At 44.8% G+C, this 17,489-nt stretch overlaps 2 protein-coding genes across 7 annotated transcripts in view; one reads left to right on the top strand and one right to left on the bottom strand.

Moving 5' to 3' along the window:
• Positions 1–1,508, bottom strand: part of LOC126396235 (mucin-1-like) — a 4,794-nt gene extending 3,286 nt beyond the window's left edge. The window contains exon 1 of one of the 6 annotated variants that reach the window (XM_050054162.1): positions 273–1,508. In XM_050054162.1, coding sequence (XP_049910119.1) covers positions 273–561 — 289 coding nt within the window. In that variant the 5' untranslated portion in view covers positions 562–1,508. Of the gene's footprint in view, positions 1–142 lie in introns of all 6 variants that reach the window. The other 5 variants (XM_050054164.1, XM_050054166.1, XM_050054161.1 and 2 more) reach the window with 5 other exon arrangements.
• The window catches only part of wdr18 (WD repeat domain 18), an 18,200-nt gene extending 7,571 nt beyond the window's left edge, over positions 1–10,629 (top strand). The window contains exons 3-7 of the mRNA XM_050055208.1: positions 1,520–1,584; positions 1,959–2,083; positions 9,579–9,736; positions 10,069–10,137; positions 10,372–10,629. Of these exons, the coding sequence (XP_049911165.1) occupies positions 1,520–1,584; positions 1,959–2,083; positions 9,579–9,736; positions 10,069–10,137; positions 10,372–10,500 (546 nt within the window). The 3' untranslated portion in view covers positions 10,501–10,629. The remainder of the gene's footprint in view (positions 1–1,519; positions 1,585–1,958; positions 2,084–9,578; positions 9,737–10,068; positions 10,138–10,371) is intronic.
• The last annotated feature ends 6,860 nt before the right edge of the window (positions 10,630–17,489 follow it).

Genomic DNA, 17,489 nt, shown 5'->3' with positions numbered 1-17,489 from the left:
TACTCGGTAGACCGACGTGAATCGGTACCAAGTACAAAAAGTACCAAGTTTCGGTACCCAACCCTACAGTGATGGTAAGTCATGTGACCGTGGTGTAGTCTGTTTACGGCCTGGCTGTGGTGGTGACGTTAAGTCATGTGACCGTGGTGTAGTCTGTCTACAGCTTGGTTGTGGCGGTGACGTTAAGCCATGTGACCGTGGTGTAGTCTTTCTACGGCTTGGTTGTGGCGGTGACGTTAAGTCATGTGACCGTGGTGTAGTTTGTTTACGGCCTGGTTGTGGCGGTGACGTTAAGTCATGTGACCGTGGTGGAGTTCGTTTACAGCCTGGTTGTGGCGGTGACGTTAAGTCACGTGACCGTGGTGGAGTTCGTTTACAGCCTGGTTGTGGCGGTGACGTTAAGTCACGTGACCGTGGTGGAGTTCGTTTACCGCCTGGTTGTGGTGGTGACGTTAAGTCACGTGACCGTGGTGTAGTTTGTTTACGGCCTGGTTGTGGCGTTGACGTTAAGTCATGTGACCGTGGTGGAGTTCGTTTACAGCCTGGTTGTGGCGGTGACATTAAGTCATGTGACCGTGGTGTAGTTTGTTTACGGCCTGGTTGTGGCGATCACGTTAAGTCAACAAACAACAAACAAACAGCTGTGATTTGTTCTCCACAGAACCACAGCTCCTGATGATGTCTCTCAGTCACATGACTCCACCAGCTGCTACTGCTTCCTGTTATCCATCATGGCTCCGCCCCGAACACGGGCCGGCTCCTGACCTTTGGATTGACACCTTACAGAGCCAATAGGAGCTCCCGGTGCTGCTGTGGCCTCAACAACCAATCACACCCTGAGCTGAAGGAACATATGTCCTGTAGTTTAGAGGTATTTAAAGAGCCTGACCTCACTCAGAGGATTGTGGGTGTTGTAGTCAGTGGCAGCAGAGTTTAACCCCTTGTTGTCCCCACAGACTGTTGTCCATGTAGAGACATGTCCACCTGACCTGTCCTCTGCTGTCGTCAGGGTAACAACAGTGTTTCATCGCTGTCAGATCCTGAACTCACAAAACCTAGTTCTGGCAGGACCCTTGGACCTGCCAGTGCTCCCAGTGCTCCCAGTTCTACCAGTTCTCCCAGTTTTAACAGTTCTCCCAGAGTTACCAGTGCTCCCAGTGCTGTCAGTTCTCCCAGTTCTCCCAGTCCTCCCGGTGCTCCCAGTTCTCCCAGTTCTCCCAGTCCTCCCAGTGCTCCCAGTCCTCCCATTTCTCCCTGTCCTCCCAGTGCTCTGACTCAGTGACTGGAGCTCTGACAGTGATTCTGACTCTCAGATCAGATCATGTATCAACATGGACTAAAAACGGAACAGGTCCAGGTCTCAGTCTGGGGACGACTGGGGTACTCGGAGACTTGAGGAGGAGCTTCAGGTGGATATTGTGGGATGTTTAGAGGGAGAAGACCTTGAAGAGGAAACTGAGGAGCTGCTGTTTGTGTCGATAAACATTTGGTGTTTGAAGTGTTTGTGTTTCGTCTGCAGAGTCTCAGTCAGGATAAAGCGTTCCAGTCCGACAGCGAAGGGAACCAGGTCTTCAAAGGACACAGGTGAGACCAGGACAGGTGTGGACCTGATCAACGACTTTGTTCCATTAAGGTGAAGATGAAGCAGTGAACTGGTTTGATGTGAGTGTGGTGACAGGATGAATCTGTATTCATTAATTCATTCACAACCAACCAAACTCTGATTCATTCAGCTCAGACTTCATATTTCCTCCAATCAGAGAATAGAGACCAGACTCCGCCCCCGTCAGACAAAAATCTGAACAAACACCAAACTTCGGATTCTTTAAAACTCTGCGAGATCTGGTCTGGTCTGGTTTGGTCTAATCTGGTCTGATCTGATCTGATCTAATCTGGTCTGATCTGATCTGATCTAATCTGGTCTGATCTGATCTAATGTCAGTCTGAATGTGTCTCAGGAACTTGGTGACGTGTCTCTCGGTGTCGATGGACGGGACGCTCCTCCTCTCCGGGTCACATGATGAAACTGTCCGACTGTGGGACATTCAGAGCAAACAGAGCATCCGGTGCCTCGCCCACAAAGGTAAGCCACGCCCCCTTGTCATGACATCAACAATAACAAAATCAAAACAACCAATCAGACGGTGTTCAGACGGTCAAGATAAAATAAAACTTTATTCATCATGACAGACGTCGTTCCACAGCTGCACACATGATAGATAAGAAACAGGTACACAACAACATAAACAGGTACACAACAACATACAGGTGAACGAAATATAAACAGGTACACAACAACATACAGGTGAACGAAATATAAACAGGTAAACAACAACATACAGGTGAACGAAATATAAACAGGTACACAACAACATACAGGTGAACGAAATATAAACAGGTACACAACAACATACAGGTGAACAAAATATAAACAGGTAAACAACATCATATAGGTAAGCGACATATAAACAGGTAAACGGGTCACTAATTGTTGGTAACTTGTGTCTCAGAGGATCAAAGATCGATCAGTAATTATCAATAATAATAATTTGACTGAATTTAAATGAACTGATCAAAGGTCAGCTCATCTGTCCTCACTGACCCATCACTCTGTCGGTCTGATGACAATTATTACACATGATGATGATGATGAAGCTCCTCTGAATATGTCACATAAAGACTTTATAGTAACGTGATGTTACTATAACCAGCACTGCTCACAGTAAACTGCACCATGGACACCATAATAAGCATAACTGTCCCCCATGTTGTTGTTTATTTGCACATACAATATTCACTTTGCACTAAATATGTTCACTTTAACCCACTGCTCACTTTTTATTCACTGCTCATTATTACTATTATTATTATTATTTATTGCTGTTTCTTGTATTTTTGTACTCTTTTGCATGCCTAGTTTGTTTTTACGTTTTTTAAATATTGAAATCTTTAATCTGACTCTTTCCCCTTGACTGCTGTAACACTGGAATTTCTCAATTGTGGGATCAATAAAGGTGTATCTTATCTTATCTTATCTTATCTTAAAAACTGACGACGTCTGTCTGAAATGTTTCATGTCTGTTTCCTGGTCACAGGTGATTGACTGAAACAGACTGTTACATCATGTTTAAATCATGTGTTTAATAACGTGAATCATGTGTTCAGCGTGTGACTCATGTGAATAGTGTGTGAATCATGTGTGCAGTGTGTGACTCGTGTTCAGTGTGTGAATTGTGTTTTCAGTGTGTGACTCGTGAATAGTGTGTGACTCATGTGATCAGCGTGCGAATCATGTGAATAGTGTGTGACTCATGTGATCAGCGTGCGAATCATGTGTTCAGCGTGTGAATCATGTGTTCAGTGTGTGAATCATGTGATTAGTGTGCGAATCGTGTTCAGGGTATGAATCGTGATCAGCATGTGAATCATGTGATCGGTTTGTGAATCATGTGTTCAGTGTGTAAATCGTGTGATCATCATATGAATCGTGTTCAGTGTGTGAATCATGTGTTCAGCTTGTGAATCATGTGATCAGCGTGTGAATCATGTGTTCAGTGTGTGAATCATGTTCAGTGTGCCAATCATGTTCAGCATGTGAATCATATGTTCAGCTTGTGAATCATGTGATCAGCGTGTGAATCATGTGTTCAGTGTGTAAATCATGTGATCATCATATGAATCGTGATCAGTGTGTAAATCATTGTGTTCAGTGTGTGAATTGTGTTCAGCGTATGAATCATGTGTTCGGTGTGTAAATCATGTGATCATCATATGAATCGTGTTCAGTGTGTGACTCGTGATCAGCGTGTGAATCATGTGTTCAGTGTTTGAATCATGTGTTCAGTGTGTAAATCATGTAATCGGTTTGTGAATCATGTGTTCAGTATGCCAATCATGTTCAGCGTGTGAATCATGTGTTCAGCTTGTGAATCGTGATCAGCGTGTGAATCATGTGTTTAGTGTGTGAATCATGTTCAGTATGCCAATCATGTTCAGCGTGTGAATCATGTGTTCAGTGTGGGAATCATTTGTTCAGTGTATAAATCATGTGATCATCATATGAATCGTGATCAGCGTATGAATCGTGATCAGCGTGTGAATCATGTGTTCAGCGTGTGAATCGTGTTCAGCGTGTGAATCATGTCTTCAGTGTGTAAATCATGTGATCCTCATATGAATCGTGTTCAGTGTGTGAATCATGTGTTCAGTGTGTAAATCATGTGATCATCATATGAATCGTGTTCAGTGTGTGAATCATGTGTTCAGCTTGTGAATCGTGATCAGCGTGTGAATCATGTGTTCAGTGTGTGAATCGTGTTCAGTATGCCGATCATGTTCAGCGTGTGAATCATGTGTTCAGTGTGTAAATCATGTGATCATCATATGAATCGTGATCAGTGTGTGAATCTTGTGATCAGCATGTGAATCGTGATCAGTGTGTAAATCATGTGATCGGTTTGTGAATCATGTGTTCAGTATGCCAATCATGTTCAGCGTGTGAATCGTGTTCAGTGTGTAAATCATGTGATCATCATATGAATCGTGTTCAGTGTGTGAATCATGTGTTCAGCGTGTGAATCATGTGTTCAGTGTGTAATCATGTGATCATCATATGAATTGTGTTCTGTGTGTAAATTGTGTTAAGCTTTTGAATCATGTGATCAGCGTGTGAATCGTGATCAGTGTGTGAATCGTGTTCAGTGTGTGAATCATGTGTTCAGTGTGTAAATCGTGATCATCATATGAATCGTGATCAGTGTGCAAATCATGTGTTCAGCTTGTGAATCATGTTCAGTATGCCAATCATGTTCAGCGTGTGAACCATGTGTTCAGTGAGTGAATCGTGTGATCATCATATGAATCATGTTCAGAGTGTGAATCGTGTTCAGCATGTGAATCATGTGATCAGTAGGGCTGTAGTCTCCTGGTCGACTAGTCGATTATTTGGTTGCTATGCTCTCGTCCGACCAAATTCTCATTAGTCGAATAATCGCCATGTTACTTTCATAAGGAGAAAAGTGTTACATCAACAGCTTTCCAGGATTAATCCATTATTTCCTGTGGCGGGGGGACAGGCTAAGTTACCTGTGAAAATGGGGGTGTTTTCAAAACACCTCCGTTGTTGACAGAAAGTTGGACGTGCCCACCCTCACGCTCAGTGTCACAGTGACGCAGACCTCCTGTCTGTCTCTGTAAGCTGAAACCATTTCCCTCAGTGGAAACGAAGGTTGTATTTCACAGATAAGAAACAATAAATTGTGAAGACAGTAAAGCCTCCACTAAAATAGCATTTTAAGTCTTGTGTGTGATTTTATCCTTCAGGGATTTATCCTGGCTTCATATGAGCAGAGGAAATCTCTGCTTGTCGCTAGGCTAATGTATACCATGTAAAATGGTTGTGATCAGGTCAGCTGATAAGCTTCAGTTACCATGGTGATTCATTCATTAATTTTTCACTCTTGTACAACAGTAACCAGTCTGATTCCAAAAACAAAATCATTACTGATTCATTCAGCTATGAGTGAATGATTATTGATGTATTGATCAGGTGTAGATCAGGCTGAATCAGACTTGATGTCAATCAGCAGGTGATGTCACCTCTGTGAAAATGTCATCCTTCGTCTCTGCTGCAGCTGGTTTATTAATGAAGCTACGTCTCTGAGGAGCTTTTACTTCCTTCTCATTCATAATAACTGATGCTGCTGCGGCCGACAGGAACATGAAGAAGAAACGCCTCGCCGTGATCATGACTGGCACTTTGTAATTAACCAAATCCTCTCTGAGCTGACGGCGTCCTCACTTCAAACGGACTGTCACGAGATGATAATCCCTCCTCTGGCTGGACGGATGGACTCGTGGTTGTCCCCCGCCTCCATCACGTTTCCGGACAAAGAACCAGACTGAGTGTTAAAAGAAAAAACTTCATCCTCCGTGACGGCAGCTCTTCAAACCGATTCGTCTCAGCTGAGCAGATTCAGCTGCTCCACATTTGTCTGCACATCAGGAAACCGCCGGAGGAACCACGACGGGTTCCTTTAAATCACATCCTGAGTGTGTGGGGATGGAACACCACCACAGAGACAGAGCTGTGACATCACTGAAACGGTGGAACATTACCGACTACTGTTCTGGACATCTCAACCGTGTCTCACCAGATGAACCACTGCTGATGAAGATCATGTGACATGACTGAAAGCTTCAGGACTGTAAACGACCCTCAGACAGACAGAACGTCACAGTGATGTCACAGAGACAATCAGTAAAATAAAATGTTTCAGGTTCATTAAAGTCTCTTTAAAACATTAATAATTAACATGTTACAGAACAAAACGTGTTCGTCTGAAAGTTAGAATTTAAACTAAGTGAAAATCGTGTGTGTGTGTGTAAACAGACTGTGGTTCAGTTCAGCGCTCTGATGTCTGCGGTGTCTTTGTCTACTCAGGCGTCAAAATCCCTCCTGCTGTTACTTAGAAACGTCTGTCAACAGCAGAACAGCTCCGCCCCCTCACTCTACGACCAGCTGTGACATCAGCTGAATCGCACTGAGAACACTTGAACGCTACACACTGCCTTAAACAACCTGACCGAGGACGCCTGAAGGCAACACGGGTGTTTTCTGTTCGAGTATCTGCAGTTTGCTGGCAGCTCTTCAGCCTCAAACACTCTCGGTCTGATTGATGTGTTCAGATATATCCAGGTGATGTGTTCAGGTGTGTTAAGATATGTCCAGGTGATGTGTTCAGGTGTGTTAAGATATATCCAGGTGATGTGTTCAGGTGTGTGAAGATATATCCAGGTGATGTGTTAAGATATATCCAGGTGATGTGTTCAGGTGTGTTAAGATATATCCAGGTGATGTGTTCAGGTGTGTGAAGATATATCCAGGTGATGTGTTAAGATATATCCAGGTGATGTGTTCAGGTGTTTCACGATATGTCCAGGTGATGTGTTCAGGTGTCTTAAGATATGTCCAGGTGATGTGTTCAGGTGTGTTAAGATATGTCCAGGTGATGTGTTCGTGTGTTAAGATATATCCACGCGGTGCGTCAGTGTAAACAGTACTGCAGATCTCAGAGTATCTGCAGTGTGCTGGCAGCTCTTGAGCCTCAGACACTCTCAGTCTGAGTTATGTCTCCATGTTGGACCACGTTGGGACCATTAGTGTGATTCCAGCAGCTGCAGCCAAGCAGACAATCAATATTTGTAATTGAGTGGGAGATAATTGGCCCGTTTCTAAAACCACAACAAGCAGGAAGTGGACTCGGACTCTACGGTCCAATCCTTCGCCATCTGTCTCAGAACCTGTTTTATTTCTCTGATTTACAACATGTTGGACATGTCCGAGACAGAACCTTTTAACCACGTGATCAACCCGACCTGAAATGACCTGACACAACATTTAGGAGGAGGACACATCAGAGAGGAGAGAGGACACATCAGAGAGGAGAGAGGACACATCAGAGGACAGAGGACATGTCTCAGTGTCCAGCCTGCAGTCTGAAACATATAAATTCATATTTAAAGAAGAATGGAGAAGTTTAGTCTTCAGCAGCTCGTCTCTCTTTCAATGACCCGCTCTGATGTTAATGGAGGGGGTGTGTCCTCAGCCTGTTTGTGTCCTCGTCTCATGGCGTGGTGTGTTCACTGTGTCACAGCTGCAGGTGAACTTCCTGCTTCACCTCACAGTTTGGCGTTTCAAACCATAAATTAGAAATTATACTTCTGTTTTTATTTGACACACTCGAAAGCACCACAGTAAATTAAATAAGTCAGATGACGAAGAACAGGAAGATCACTGATGAAGGTGGAGAAGAGTGACGGCCCCAAACAGCCTCCCTGTGGAACGCTACATTTTCACGTTTAAACATGTGAAAACAACCCCATCATAAAACACGTCAGCAGCCCGCAGTGTGTTCAGGAACTTTGAATATTCATCCAGCCATTTATCATCCGATTGGTCCGAATTTTTATTCACTGCGTTTTTACTGATGTTTCACTGTTTGTTCCATCTGTGATGTCACCACTCGTGTCACACCTCAGTGTTTGATTCTGTCTCAGCGCTAACAGATTTTATCAGACCACAGAGGGACAGAAGACAGGAGACAGAGGACAGAGGGATGTGGTCTTCTGTAAACCCTACCCCTCTGAGACAAATTGATCTGTGATATTGATCTTTACAAATAAATAAAGTTGAATTGAGTTAATAACCTGTGAACGTGTCGTCCTGCAGGACTCAAGGACTCGTCTTTGCTTCAGTGTGTTCGTGTCTGTACTCGAGAGTTTTTTCAGGGGTTCCTTCAGTCATTACTGCAATCTTCATGTTCCTCTGCGGCTCGCCATCACGCTGGAGGAAATCTGAGGGAATTTATTTTTCTTTTCTTTTTTTTTTTTCTTTTTTTTTTTAAGATATTTTTTGGGGCATTTTTAAGCCTTTAATCGATAGAACAGATGAGCGTGAAGGGGGGTGAGAGAGAGAGGGAACAACATGCAGCAAAGGGCCACAGGCTGGAGCCGAACCCGGGCCGCTGCGGCAACAACCTTGTATATCTTGTATATGGGGCGCCTGCTCTACCACTAAGCCACCGACGTCCCGTGAGGGAATTTCTTTGAAAAGTCCCCAGACAGGAAGTTGGAGTGACAGCAGGCGGAGACTGGCGTTGCAGGCGGAGGCTGGCGCAGCAGGCAGAGGCTGTCATTGCAGGCGGAGGCTGACGCAGCAGGCGGAGGCTGGCGCAGCAGGCGGAGGCTGGCGCAGCAGGCGGAGGCTGGCGTTGCAGGCGGGGGCTGGCGCAGCAGGCGGAGGCTGGCGTTGCAGGCGGGGGCTGGCGCAGCAGGCAGAGGCTGGCGTTGCAGGCGGAGGCTGGCGCAGCAGCAGGCGGAAGCCGGTGCAGCAGCAGGCGGAGGCCGGCGCAGGAGGCGTTTTTAACTAGCGATTTTAACTAGCTCTGATGATTGTTTCCCTCCGTCCAATACAGAACCCTAACCCGCCCAGAGACGAGGCCCCGCCCACCACCCCTTTGTCTCAGACCCTGACAGAGACCTGATAAAACGTTAAAACTAATCAGAGCTGATCGATTATCAATAACAATTCTGTTTCTGTGTGTAGGACAGAGGACTGTACTGAGACACTGGGCTGTAGGAGAGAGGACTGTACTGAGACACCGGGCTGTAGGACAGGACCGTACTGAGACACCGGGCTGTAGGACAGAGGACTGTACTGAGACACTGGGCTGTAGGACAGGACTGTACTGAGACACTGGCCTGTAGGACAGAGGACCAAACTTAGACAGCGGGGTGTTGTCTGGTTGATCCTCGCTGCCTTCAGACTCTGCCCTCATCCTCACTCAGCTGATGTCACAGGTCAGCTGACAGCCGATTAGTCTGTCGAAGGTTTTGTTGGATTGATCAGGTCACCAATTCGCTCCAACAGGAAATGACTCATCTCCGACGTCTCAATAATCAATAAATAAACAGTTTGATCAGCTCATTGATCGACACTGATGTTCTTGTCTGACCTGCACTCCTGTGCTAGACTGAATTATTACCTGAATGACATCACTTCCTTTCTGTGTGTTCAGGTCCAGTGACGAACGCCGTCATCATGGCAGCTCCGGCTAACATGTTCCTGCCCGACAGTCGGCCCGCCGTCCCTCTGCCACGCTTCAGCCGACACCTGCATGCCTCCGAGGGCGGAGAGTCCGGAGAGGTGTGTGTCCGACTTGGACGCTACACACAGGTGAGTCATCAGGAGGTGACGCCGGGAGGCGTGATGATGACGTTCAATCGGCACTTTATTTTGTAAACTGGAAGCTGAGCTGTAGAAGACACCGCTTGTCTTCAGAGAATCATCAATAAATCAATAATCAATACGTCCACTGTGGAGCTGATTGGTTAACGATCAGTTAGCTCAGTGGTTTTCAACCTGGGGTCGAGCCCCCTGGGAGGCCACAGGATATGTGTGAGGGGGCGGGACATCCTGAACAGACAGGAAGCACTGGGCTAACTGCTAACATGCTAACTCCAATAAGGCTGAATTCTTATTTTGAAAGGTTCTTCCTGTGTTTTCAGGAGGAGGAGGAGACTTACCTGCAGAAAGCTGATAGGCTGAACTCTCTGATGAATGCTGTGACCGACAAGGTGAGAGGGGACGGGGCTTCACATGTGACTCAGGTGACTCAGGTCAGACTTGGTCAGGTGACTCAGGTCAGACTTGGTCAGGTGACTCAGGTCAGACGTGTGTGTGTGTGTGTGTGTGTGTGTGTGCGCGTGCGTGTGTGCGTGTGTTTGGTCACCTGATGACTCAGTGTGAGGAAACATGGCGGACTGGGACCAGTGAAACCAGTTTAACATGTTATGCTTGTTGTGTTTCAGTCCGTGTTTGGTGACGGCGAGAACACGAAGGTTCGAGTTGCTGAGCTTGAAGAGGAAGTTCAGACTCTGAAGAAGGTCAACAAAGATCTGTATGACTTCTCCAGTCAGCTGCTCACCAAACCCACATAAACACACACACACACACACACATGCACAGATGTACACACACACACACACACGCACAGATGTACACATATATTTGAACACTCTGTGATGGTTTACGTTGTCAGAAAATAAAGGACTTTTGTTTTGGTAGTACTTCCTGTCTGGTGTGTGTTGTCTCAGCTCGCTGTGGTTTCAGGTGTCGCACACGTTTCCTTCCTGCTGCTCCGCACGCTCTCATGTTTATGACGCCGCCACCGGAGGCATAACGTGTTCTGGTTGTCTGCCTGTCCCTCTTTCCGTCCGTCCGTCCCTCTGTCTGCCTGTCCGAACACTTTGAGCGAGTTTCTTTAAATTTCATGCAAACGTCCTCTGAAGAATAAACTGATCAGATTTTTGGAGGTCAAAGGTCAGTGTGACCTCACAGAACATGTTTTTGTCCATAACTGAAGAATTCATTCACTAATTCTGACCAAACTTGACACAAATGTNAGGGTGGACTGGTGGGTGGAGTCATACAACCACAGGGTGGGCGGAGTCATACAACCACAGGGTGGGCTGGTGGGTGGAGTCATACAACCACAGGGTGGGCTGGGTGGGCTGGTGGGTGGAGTCATACAACCACAGGGTGGGCTGGTGGGCGGAGTCACAACCAAGGGACAGGCTGGTGGAGGGAGTCATACAACCACGGAGCAGTGGGCGGAGTCATGATCACTTATGATACAGTTAAGCGAGCAGACGATGGCAGAGGATTTAGTGAAAGTCAGAGTGGGCGTGTCCTCGTCACCTCAGAATTAGACGTTTACAGGAAGCAGGTCCTTGCTTGCGGATGTTGCCATGTTGCACCGCCATTGAACTGTTTGTTTGTGAAATCGCCACAGTGACACGACTGCTGTCGGACATGCACAGTGACCTGGAGACATCGCGGCTCTGTCACAGACTCCGCCTTCTCCAGTCCGTCTTCAGTTCCATTCAGCTCCACGTCTCCACCATCGCTTCGCCCCCATCGACTGCATCACTGAAATCACATCCTGAGCTGTGACTCATCATCATCGTCACCATCATCGGCATCAGATCCACCCATGACTCCTCCCTCTGCATCAAAGCATCATAATTATTATTATTATCAATATTGTTATTATCAATAGTGTCTGAATAATGTGAGTAATATGTTGCTTAGGTATCAATTTAGCACACCTTTTGATGACTGAAAGACCTCTCCCCATAACTGCAACAGTTCTTTCAATGTGCTTTGACCACTTCAATCTACAGTCTAATGTCACTCCGAGAAGTTTGGTTTCCTCAACCTGTTCTACGGGCACTCCCTGTATAGACAAATTTAGCTTTGGTTTATCTTTGAGTCTGAAATTAATCCAAATACTATACTTTTTGTTTTTGCTAGATTAAGAGCCAACTTATTGCTCAGTGCCCATCTCACAACTAATTCTAGTTCCCTACTCAGAGAACTTGACAATTCTCCAATTGATGCTGCCGCTAAGTATATTGTTATGTTGTCTGCATACATAACTGCTCTTGCTTGATGTAGAACAAAAGGAAGGTCATTAGTGAAGATAGAGTACAATGATGGACCCAAGCAGCTGCCCTGTGGTACACCACATTGTAGCTCTTTTACATCTGAAAAACTCCCATTATAAAATACATATTGTTTCCTGTTTGATAAATAACTGTCAAACCAGCTTATTGTATGAGATGCAAATTTGTAACATTTCAATTTATCCAACAGCAGTTTATGGTCCAGTATGTCAAAGGCTGAGCTAAAATCTAACAGTACCGCTCCTACTACGTTGTTATTATCAATATATTTAAAACAGTCATCTGACATCTGTGTTAATGCAGTTCCAGTCCAATGCCCTTCACGATATGCATGTTGAAAGTCTGTGATTAAATTGTTTTCTTTAAAGAAACGTTGTACTTGTTCACAGACTATCTTCTCTAGCAGCTTGCTTAGAATTGGTAGCAGACTGAACGGTTGACTGTTTTTACCACTAAATCCCACTGTTGCATCTTTCTGTAGAGGAATCACCTTTGCCTGTTTCCATGCTAAGGGAAAGACACCATTTACTATGCTGGTGTTAAAAATGTGGCAGACAGGTCCAGCCAGAAGTTTACCATCCAAGTTATCCTCTCGGTTTGTCAGAGCTTACAGTTTGTAAATGCTTTTCCACTTGTTTTATATTTACTTTTACTAATTCAAATTTCAATGAGGAATTATTCATTATTACAGCTGTGTTTGAGGTTAGATAGGTACTATCTGAGGACAGGAGGTCATGAATTTTGCCTCTAATAGTTAGAATTTTGTCATTAAAAAAGCTCATAAAATCATTACTGCTAAGGGCTAAAGGAATACAAGGCTCCATAGAGCTTTGACTCTCAGTCAGCCTGGCTACAGTGCTGAAAAGAAACCTGGGGTTGTTCTTATTGTCTTCTATTAATGCTGAGTAATAGTTTGCTCTGGCATTGCGGAGGCCCCTCTTATAAGTTTTGAGACTGTCTGTCCAGATTAAACGAGATTCTTCCAGTTTGGTTAATTGCCAATTCCTTTCAAATTTTTGCGATATTTGTTTTAACTTACGGGTTTGAGAGTTATACCAAGGAGCGAACTTTCTTTGCTTTTTTAACTTCTTTTTAAGAGGAGCTACAGAGTCGAGTGTTGTTCGCAGCGAGCCTACGGCGCTATCGACAAGATGATCAATTCGGGAGAGGTTAAAGTCGGTACGGGAAACCTCCGTTACTGAAGGACATGGTATTGAATTTAACGACAGAGGAATTATTTCCTTAAATTTTGCAACAGCACTATCTGATAAACATCTAGTATAGTAACTGTTGCTGAGTGGCGTGTAATCGAGTAAAAAGAAATCAAAAGTAATCAGATAATGATCCGAGAGCGAGGGATTCTGTGGAAAGACTGTTAGGTTATCAATTTCAATTCCATACGTCAGAACTAGATAAATAAAGTTGAGTTGAGTAGATCGAGGGTATGGTTTAAGAAAATCATATTGTTTGTCAATCAGCTGTGGCAACTGTGTCCCTCATTTAGAGTGTTTAGTTCAGACAGTCACTAAAACTGTCTTGACAGTCCAACTGTCTGACAGCTCAAAACATCCCTCGGTTTTCTGTTTAAATAAATCAAACAGTCTTAACACCTTCATATCAGACAACTTCTTCCTCTTCACTTGTGACACAGTCTGAGGCGGCAGCATTTACAGCATCAGCCACCAGCTGCCACTCCACTGCATCTTTAGTCTCAGTAACGTCCACACTGAGTCCACCAGACATTGTCTTTCTGTTATCAAACTCCCCAACAAGAATGTCATCTTCACATTGTGTGAAGTTTGTTTTTTTAACCCTTTCTTGCTACATTAGCCGTGCTCTGCTTCCTGCTGTTTCTTGTTCATGAATATTAATTCAGTGTGTTTCACTGCCCATTTAAAGGCACCTGTGGGCGGGGCTCACCTGCACCATATTTTGAGTTGATTGTGATTTATAAAGGGAAACATGCGTGGGACATGTGTGGGACATGTGTGCGCATTGAGTTATAAATCAGGATATTTCTGTGCATTGTTCATACTTCACCTTTTGTCAACTTTCCTGCACACAGTTTTATAAATGAGGCCCCTGGCTGTGACAACAGCGAAGAATCGCCACAACACAATTTAAATAATTGTGTTCACGTATCAAACTGGCGTCTTCAGACAATATCTCACGGGCAGAGATTCGCTGGCGGTCACCATCATTTTGGCGAGGCTTGATCAGTCTGACACTGTCAACATGTAAACGCTGCGGTGACGCTCGGCTGTGATTCATCATAAAGACCCATCAGATGGTAGACCCGGCCCTGTTACATCTGTGATGGACTGATCTCCTGCAGCGGTTATTTTTAACCTTGAAGAAATGAAGCATGTTGAGCTGAGGGAGTTGCTCGCTGACAGGTGTTCATGAAAAGAGCACAGCTGTGAGATTAAGATTATAATCTGAGTGGAAAGACACATTACAGATATTACAACCTGGATTAAAGTCACAGATTACCCCCCCCCCCCCCACCCCAATCCCACAACTTTATTTAACACACCAACAACAACGAAAAACAACAACCTGCTCTCTACGTACGAAGATGAGCCTGTCAGACAGAGAGCAGGGCCAAATCCTGTCAAATACTGTCACTGTGTTGTAGGAGGAAGTGTGTGTGTGCGTCTGTGTGTGTGTGTGTGTCTGTGCGTGTGGATTAACCTTAAAAAACAACCTGTGAGTCGGAGCTTGCCGTCACACACACGTTCTGCGGTCCTGAACCTTTAGGCTGTCATCTGAAGACCGACGTGTCCTCACAGAGACAGCAGTTCAAGTGGATGGACACAGTGGAGATAATATGCTGCTGATGACATCAAAAATATGATAAATTGATGTAAATGTGACATTTAAAATGAAAAACAAAAATGTTGGTTTAAAAATTAATCGGTGAAGAATTAGCATTTATTATCTTGTAATAATGAGTTTAGTTTGATCTTCAGATCATCAGGACGAGACACCTGCTCAACAACAACAACTGATGTCTTGCATCCTCGCAGTCCTGTCATGTTAATAATGTGCGTGTAGTTCCTGAGCTGCAGGTGTCTCACCTGGCAGCTGTAGCTCCGCCTCTATTTACGCGATCATGATCAGAGCTGGAGGACACATCACAAGACTTCACAAGGTTTTCCTCACATTTCTTTTAGTGCTTTAGTTTTGCCTCCATGGCGAGCTGTTTGATTGGCTCATTTCATGCTGCATTTCTATTGGTTGGTCAGTAGACGTAGGTGGTGACAGCATCACACTGTCAGAGTTTGATCCCAGGCTATCTTTGATCACAGACCGTGACAACAACCATCCTTGACCCTCTCTGACTGTGTGGCGTAGGACCACCATGTTAGAGCCACGCCAAAGATATCAACACATTTACATGTAAATATGCAAGATTATAGCCAGTGGCTAATTTCCATCTTTAGTCCCTGGGGGCAGGTTCATGTTAAGATAATAAAAGTACAGTAGTCAGACAGACAAACAATAAGCATAAAACCGTGTACTCTTGACAGAACCAGAATTTGGGGAGCCACATAGGCGTAATTTATGGGGTGGATGGGTGGGTTGTAGTCCACCCAATAATCCAAACCACCCACCACAACCCCCCCAATATCATATCATAATTATTGATAATGAATGTTAAAGCTGCCCTGTGGAGTTTTTACATATAAACCAATGTCCGTCACATTACAGCTACTGCCAAACGAGTTATTAGGATGATCATTAAACAACAGTCTCTGGTTTGCTTAGAAGCGCTATTGCCTCTCAGGAGCGACATTCCCGCGGTGTCACACAGGAAATGACACATTTGACATAGAGTTCAAAGAGCGCATGCGCAGTTGGAAATGTCGGAGACGACGAGGCTAGCAGAGGAGCTACTGAAAGATGTCTGAAAACCCAAAGAAACGGCCCAGGAAAGCTTCCAAAGCCTCTGGAGCTGGTCCCGCTGGTCCTCCCCAACCTCCGCGACGTTCAGAAGAAGGAAAAAAAAGGCAAAACGAGAGAGTGACAAACGCAGAAATCAAACGAGAGTAAAGCCCGTTTCACACAGAATGCGCAAAGCGCAGCCCTCCGCCGACGAACCCATTCATTGTGTATGTGGTATCATGGCGCAAGAGCGCACCGCTCTGCTGCCGAGCTGTCTGTATATTTGTTCATATAAAATAAAACAACGAAAATTATTGGGTGGTAAATAGGTGTGTCATTTAGCTTTAGCTCTGACCTCTGGATATATAAAGCAAAAAGCTAACGTTAGCATTTTGAAGAGCGATGGACGAGACTGAGGCTGCAAGGTTATACGTCTGTGGACATCCACTAACAGCTCATCAACTAGTGTCAAAATACACATTCATGCAGCGTTATATAAACGAAAAAAACAAAAAACATTGCCATTAGTTACCTCATCTAATTAATCCATCTTTTTTTCCTTTTTTCTCCCTACTTCGCCAGTTACCTGGTCAGGAAAACTACCGTTTCGGAGAGAGAGAGAAGGGGGGGGGGGGGGGGGGGTGCGGTGCGGGAGCGTCACTCGTATTACCGACGTCATCGTATGGCGCATGCTGACTGTTACTGTTGCAGTACTCGGAAAAACACGGCAGATGGCGCAAATGGGCAAAACTCCACAGGGCAGCTTTAAGTATTACAAACACGACAATGTGGTAGATTTTCTCAATTTAGCAGTCCCTCAATAACCACACGCCGAGATGTCAGCCGGTTTAGCTGGCGATTTATTTCTGGTTGTCACACAGTGGGCCGTAGCCACGCCAAAAACAACAAAAGCCCAACAGAAAAGTTCGTTATCCACACAAGTGCCGCCATCTTGTTTTTCCGAGAGAAACACACACCTACCTGCTCGCTGCAGCGTCTCACTCACGAGACCCGTTCGCAGACACTCAGGAAAACCAGCACTTAACTTAACATTTCACTAACACTCAGACAAATCAGTACTTCAACTTAACAGTACAGAATCTAGGCTAAATCTCTCTTATTTATAACACAAATAACAGTAACGTTGCCCAGTTCGTTACAGTATGAAGCATCCATGGTGGTATGAAGAAGGTCCAAGGGAAAAAGTCAGCCCAACCAACAATTTTAAGTTGTAGGTTGGGCAAAAGAATGAAAATGTCTTCCCAACAGGAGGTACGCTCCAGTGCCACCACTCACGAGTCAAATAATGTTAACTGAATGAAAGTTGACTCCTGTCATGATGTCACTTCCTCCTGAAGGCAGCAAGGTCTCAGAGCTCCTGACTCTCCTACCTTTTTTAACCTTATTTTATCCTTTTTAAGTTTTGAAAGTTCTATATATTTATCAGTTTTTCTTGCAATACAAGTCAGGTAGTACATTAAACAACAAAAAGCTGTGGATGGTGTTCGCAATTCTGGATATTTGGTAGATTCCCTCTACCCCGGCCTGCTCTCTCTGCTGCATTGGATCCAGCA

The sequence above is a fragment of the Epinephelus moara genome, chromosome 10 (assembly GCF_006386435.1).
Source record: "Epinephelus moara isolate mb chromosome 10, YSFRI_EMoa_1.0, whole genome shotgun sequence".
In the NCBI taxonomy this organism is placed as follows: domain Eukaryota; kingdom Metazoa; phylum Chordata; class Actinopteri; order Perciformes; family Serranidae; genus Epinephelus; species Epinephelus moara.
The sequence above is the reverse complement of the archived record's forward strand: the minus strand, read 5'-3'. Positions and strand labels throughout refer to the sequence as shown.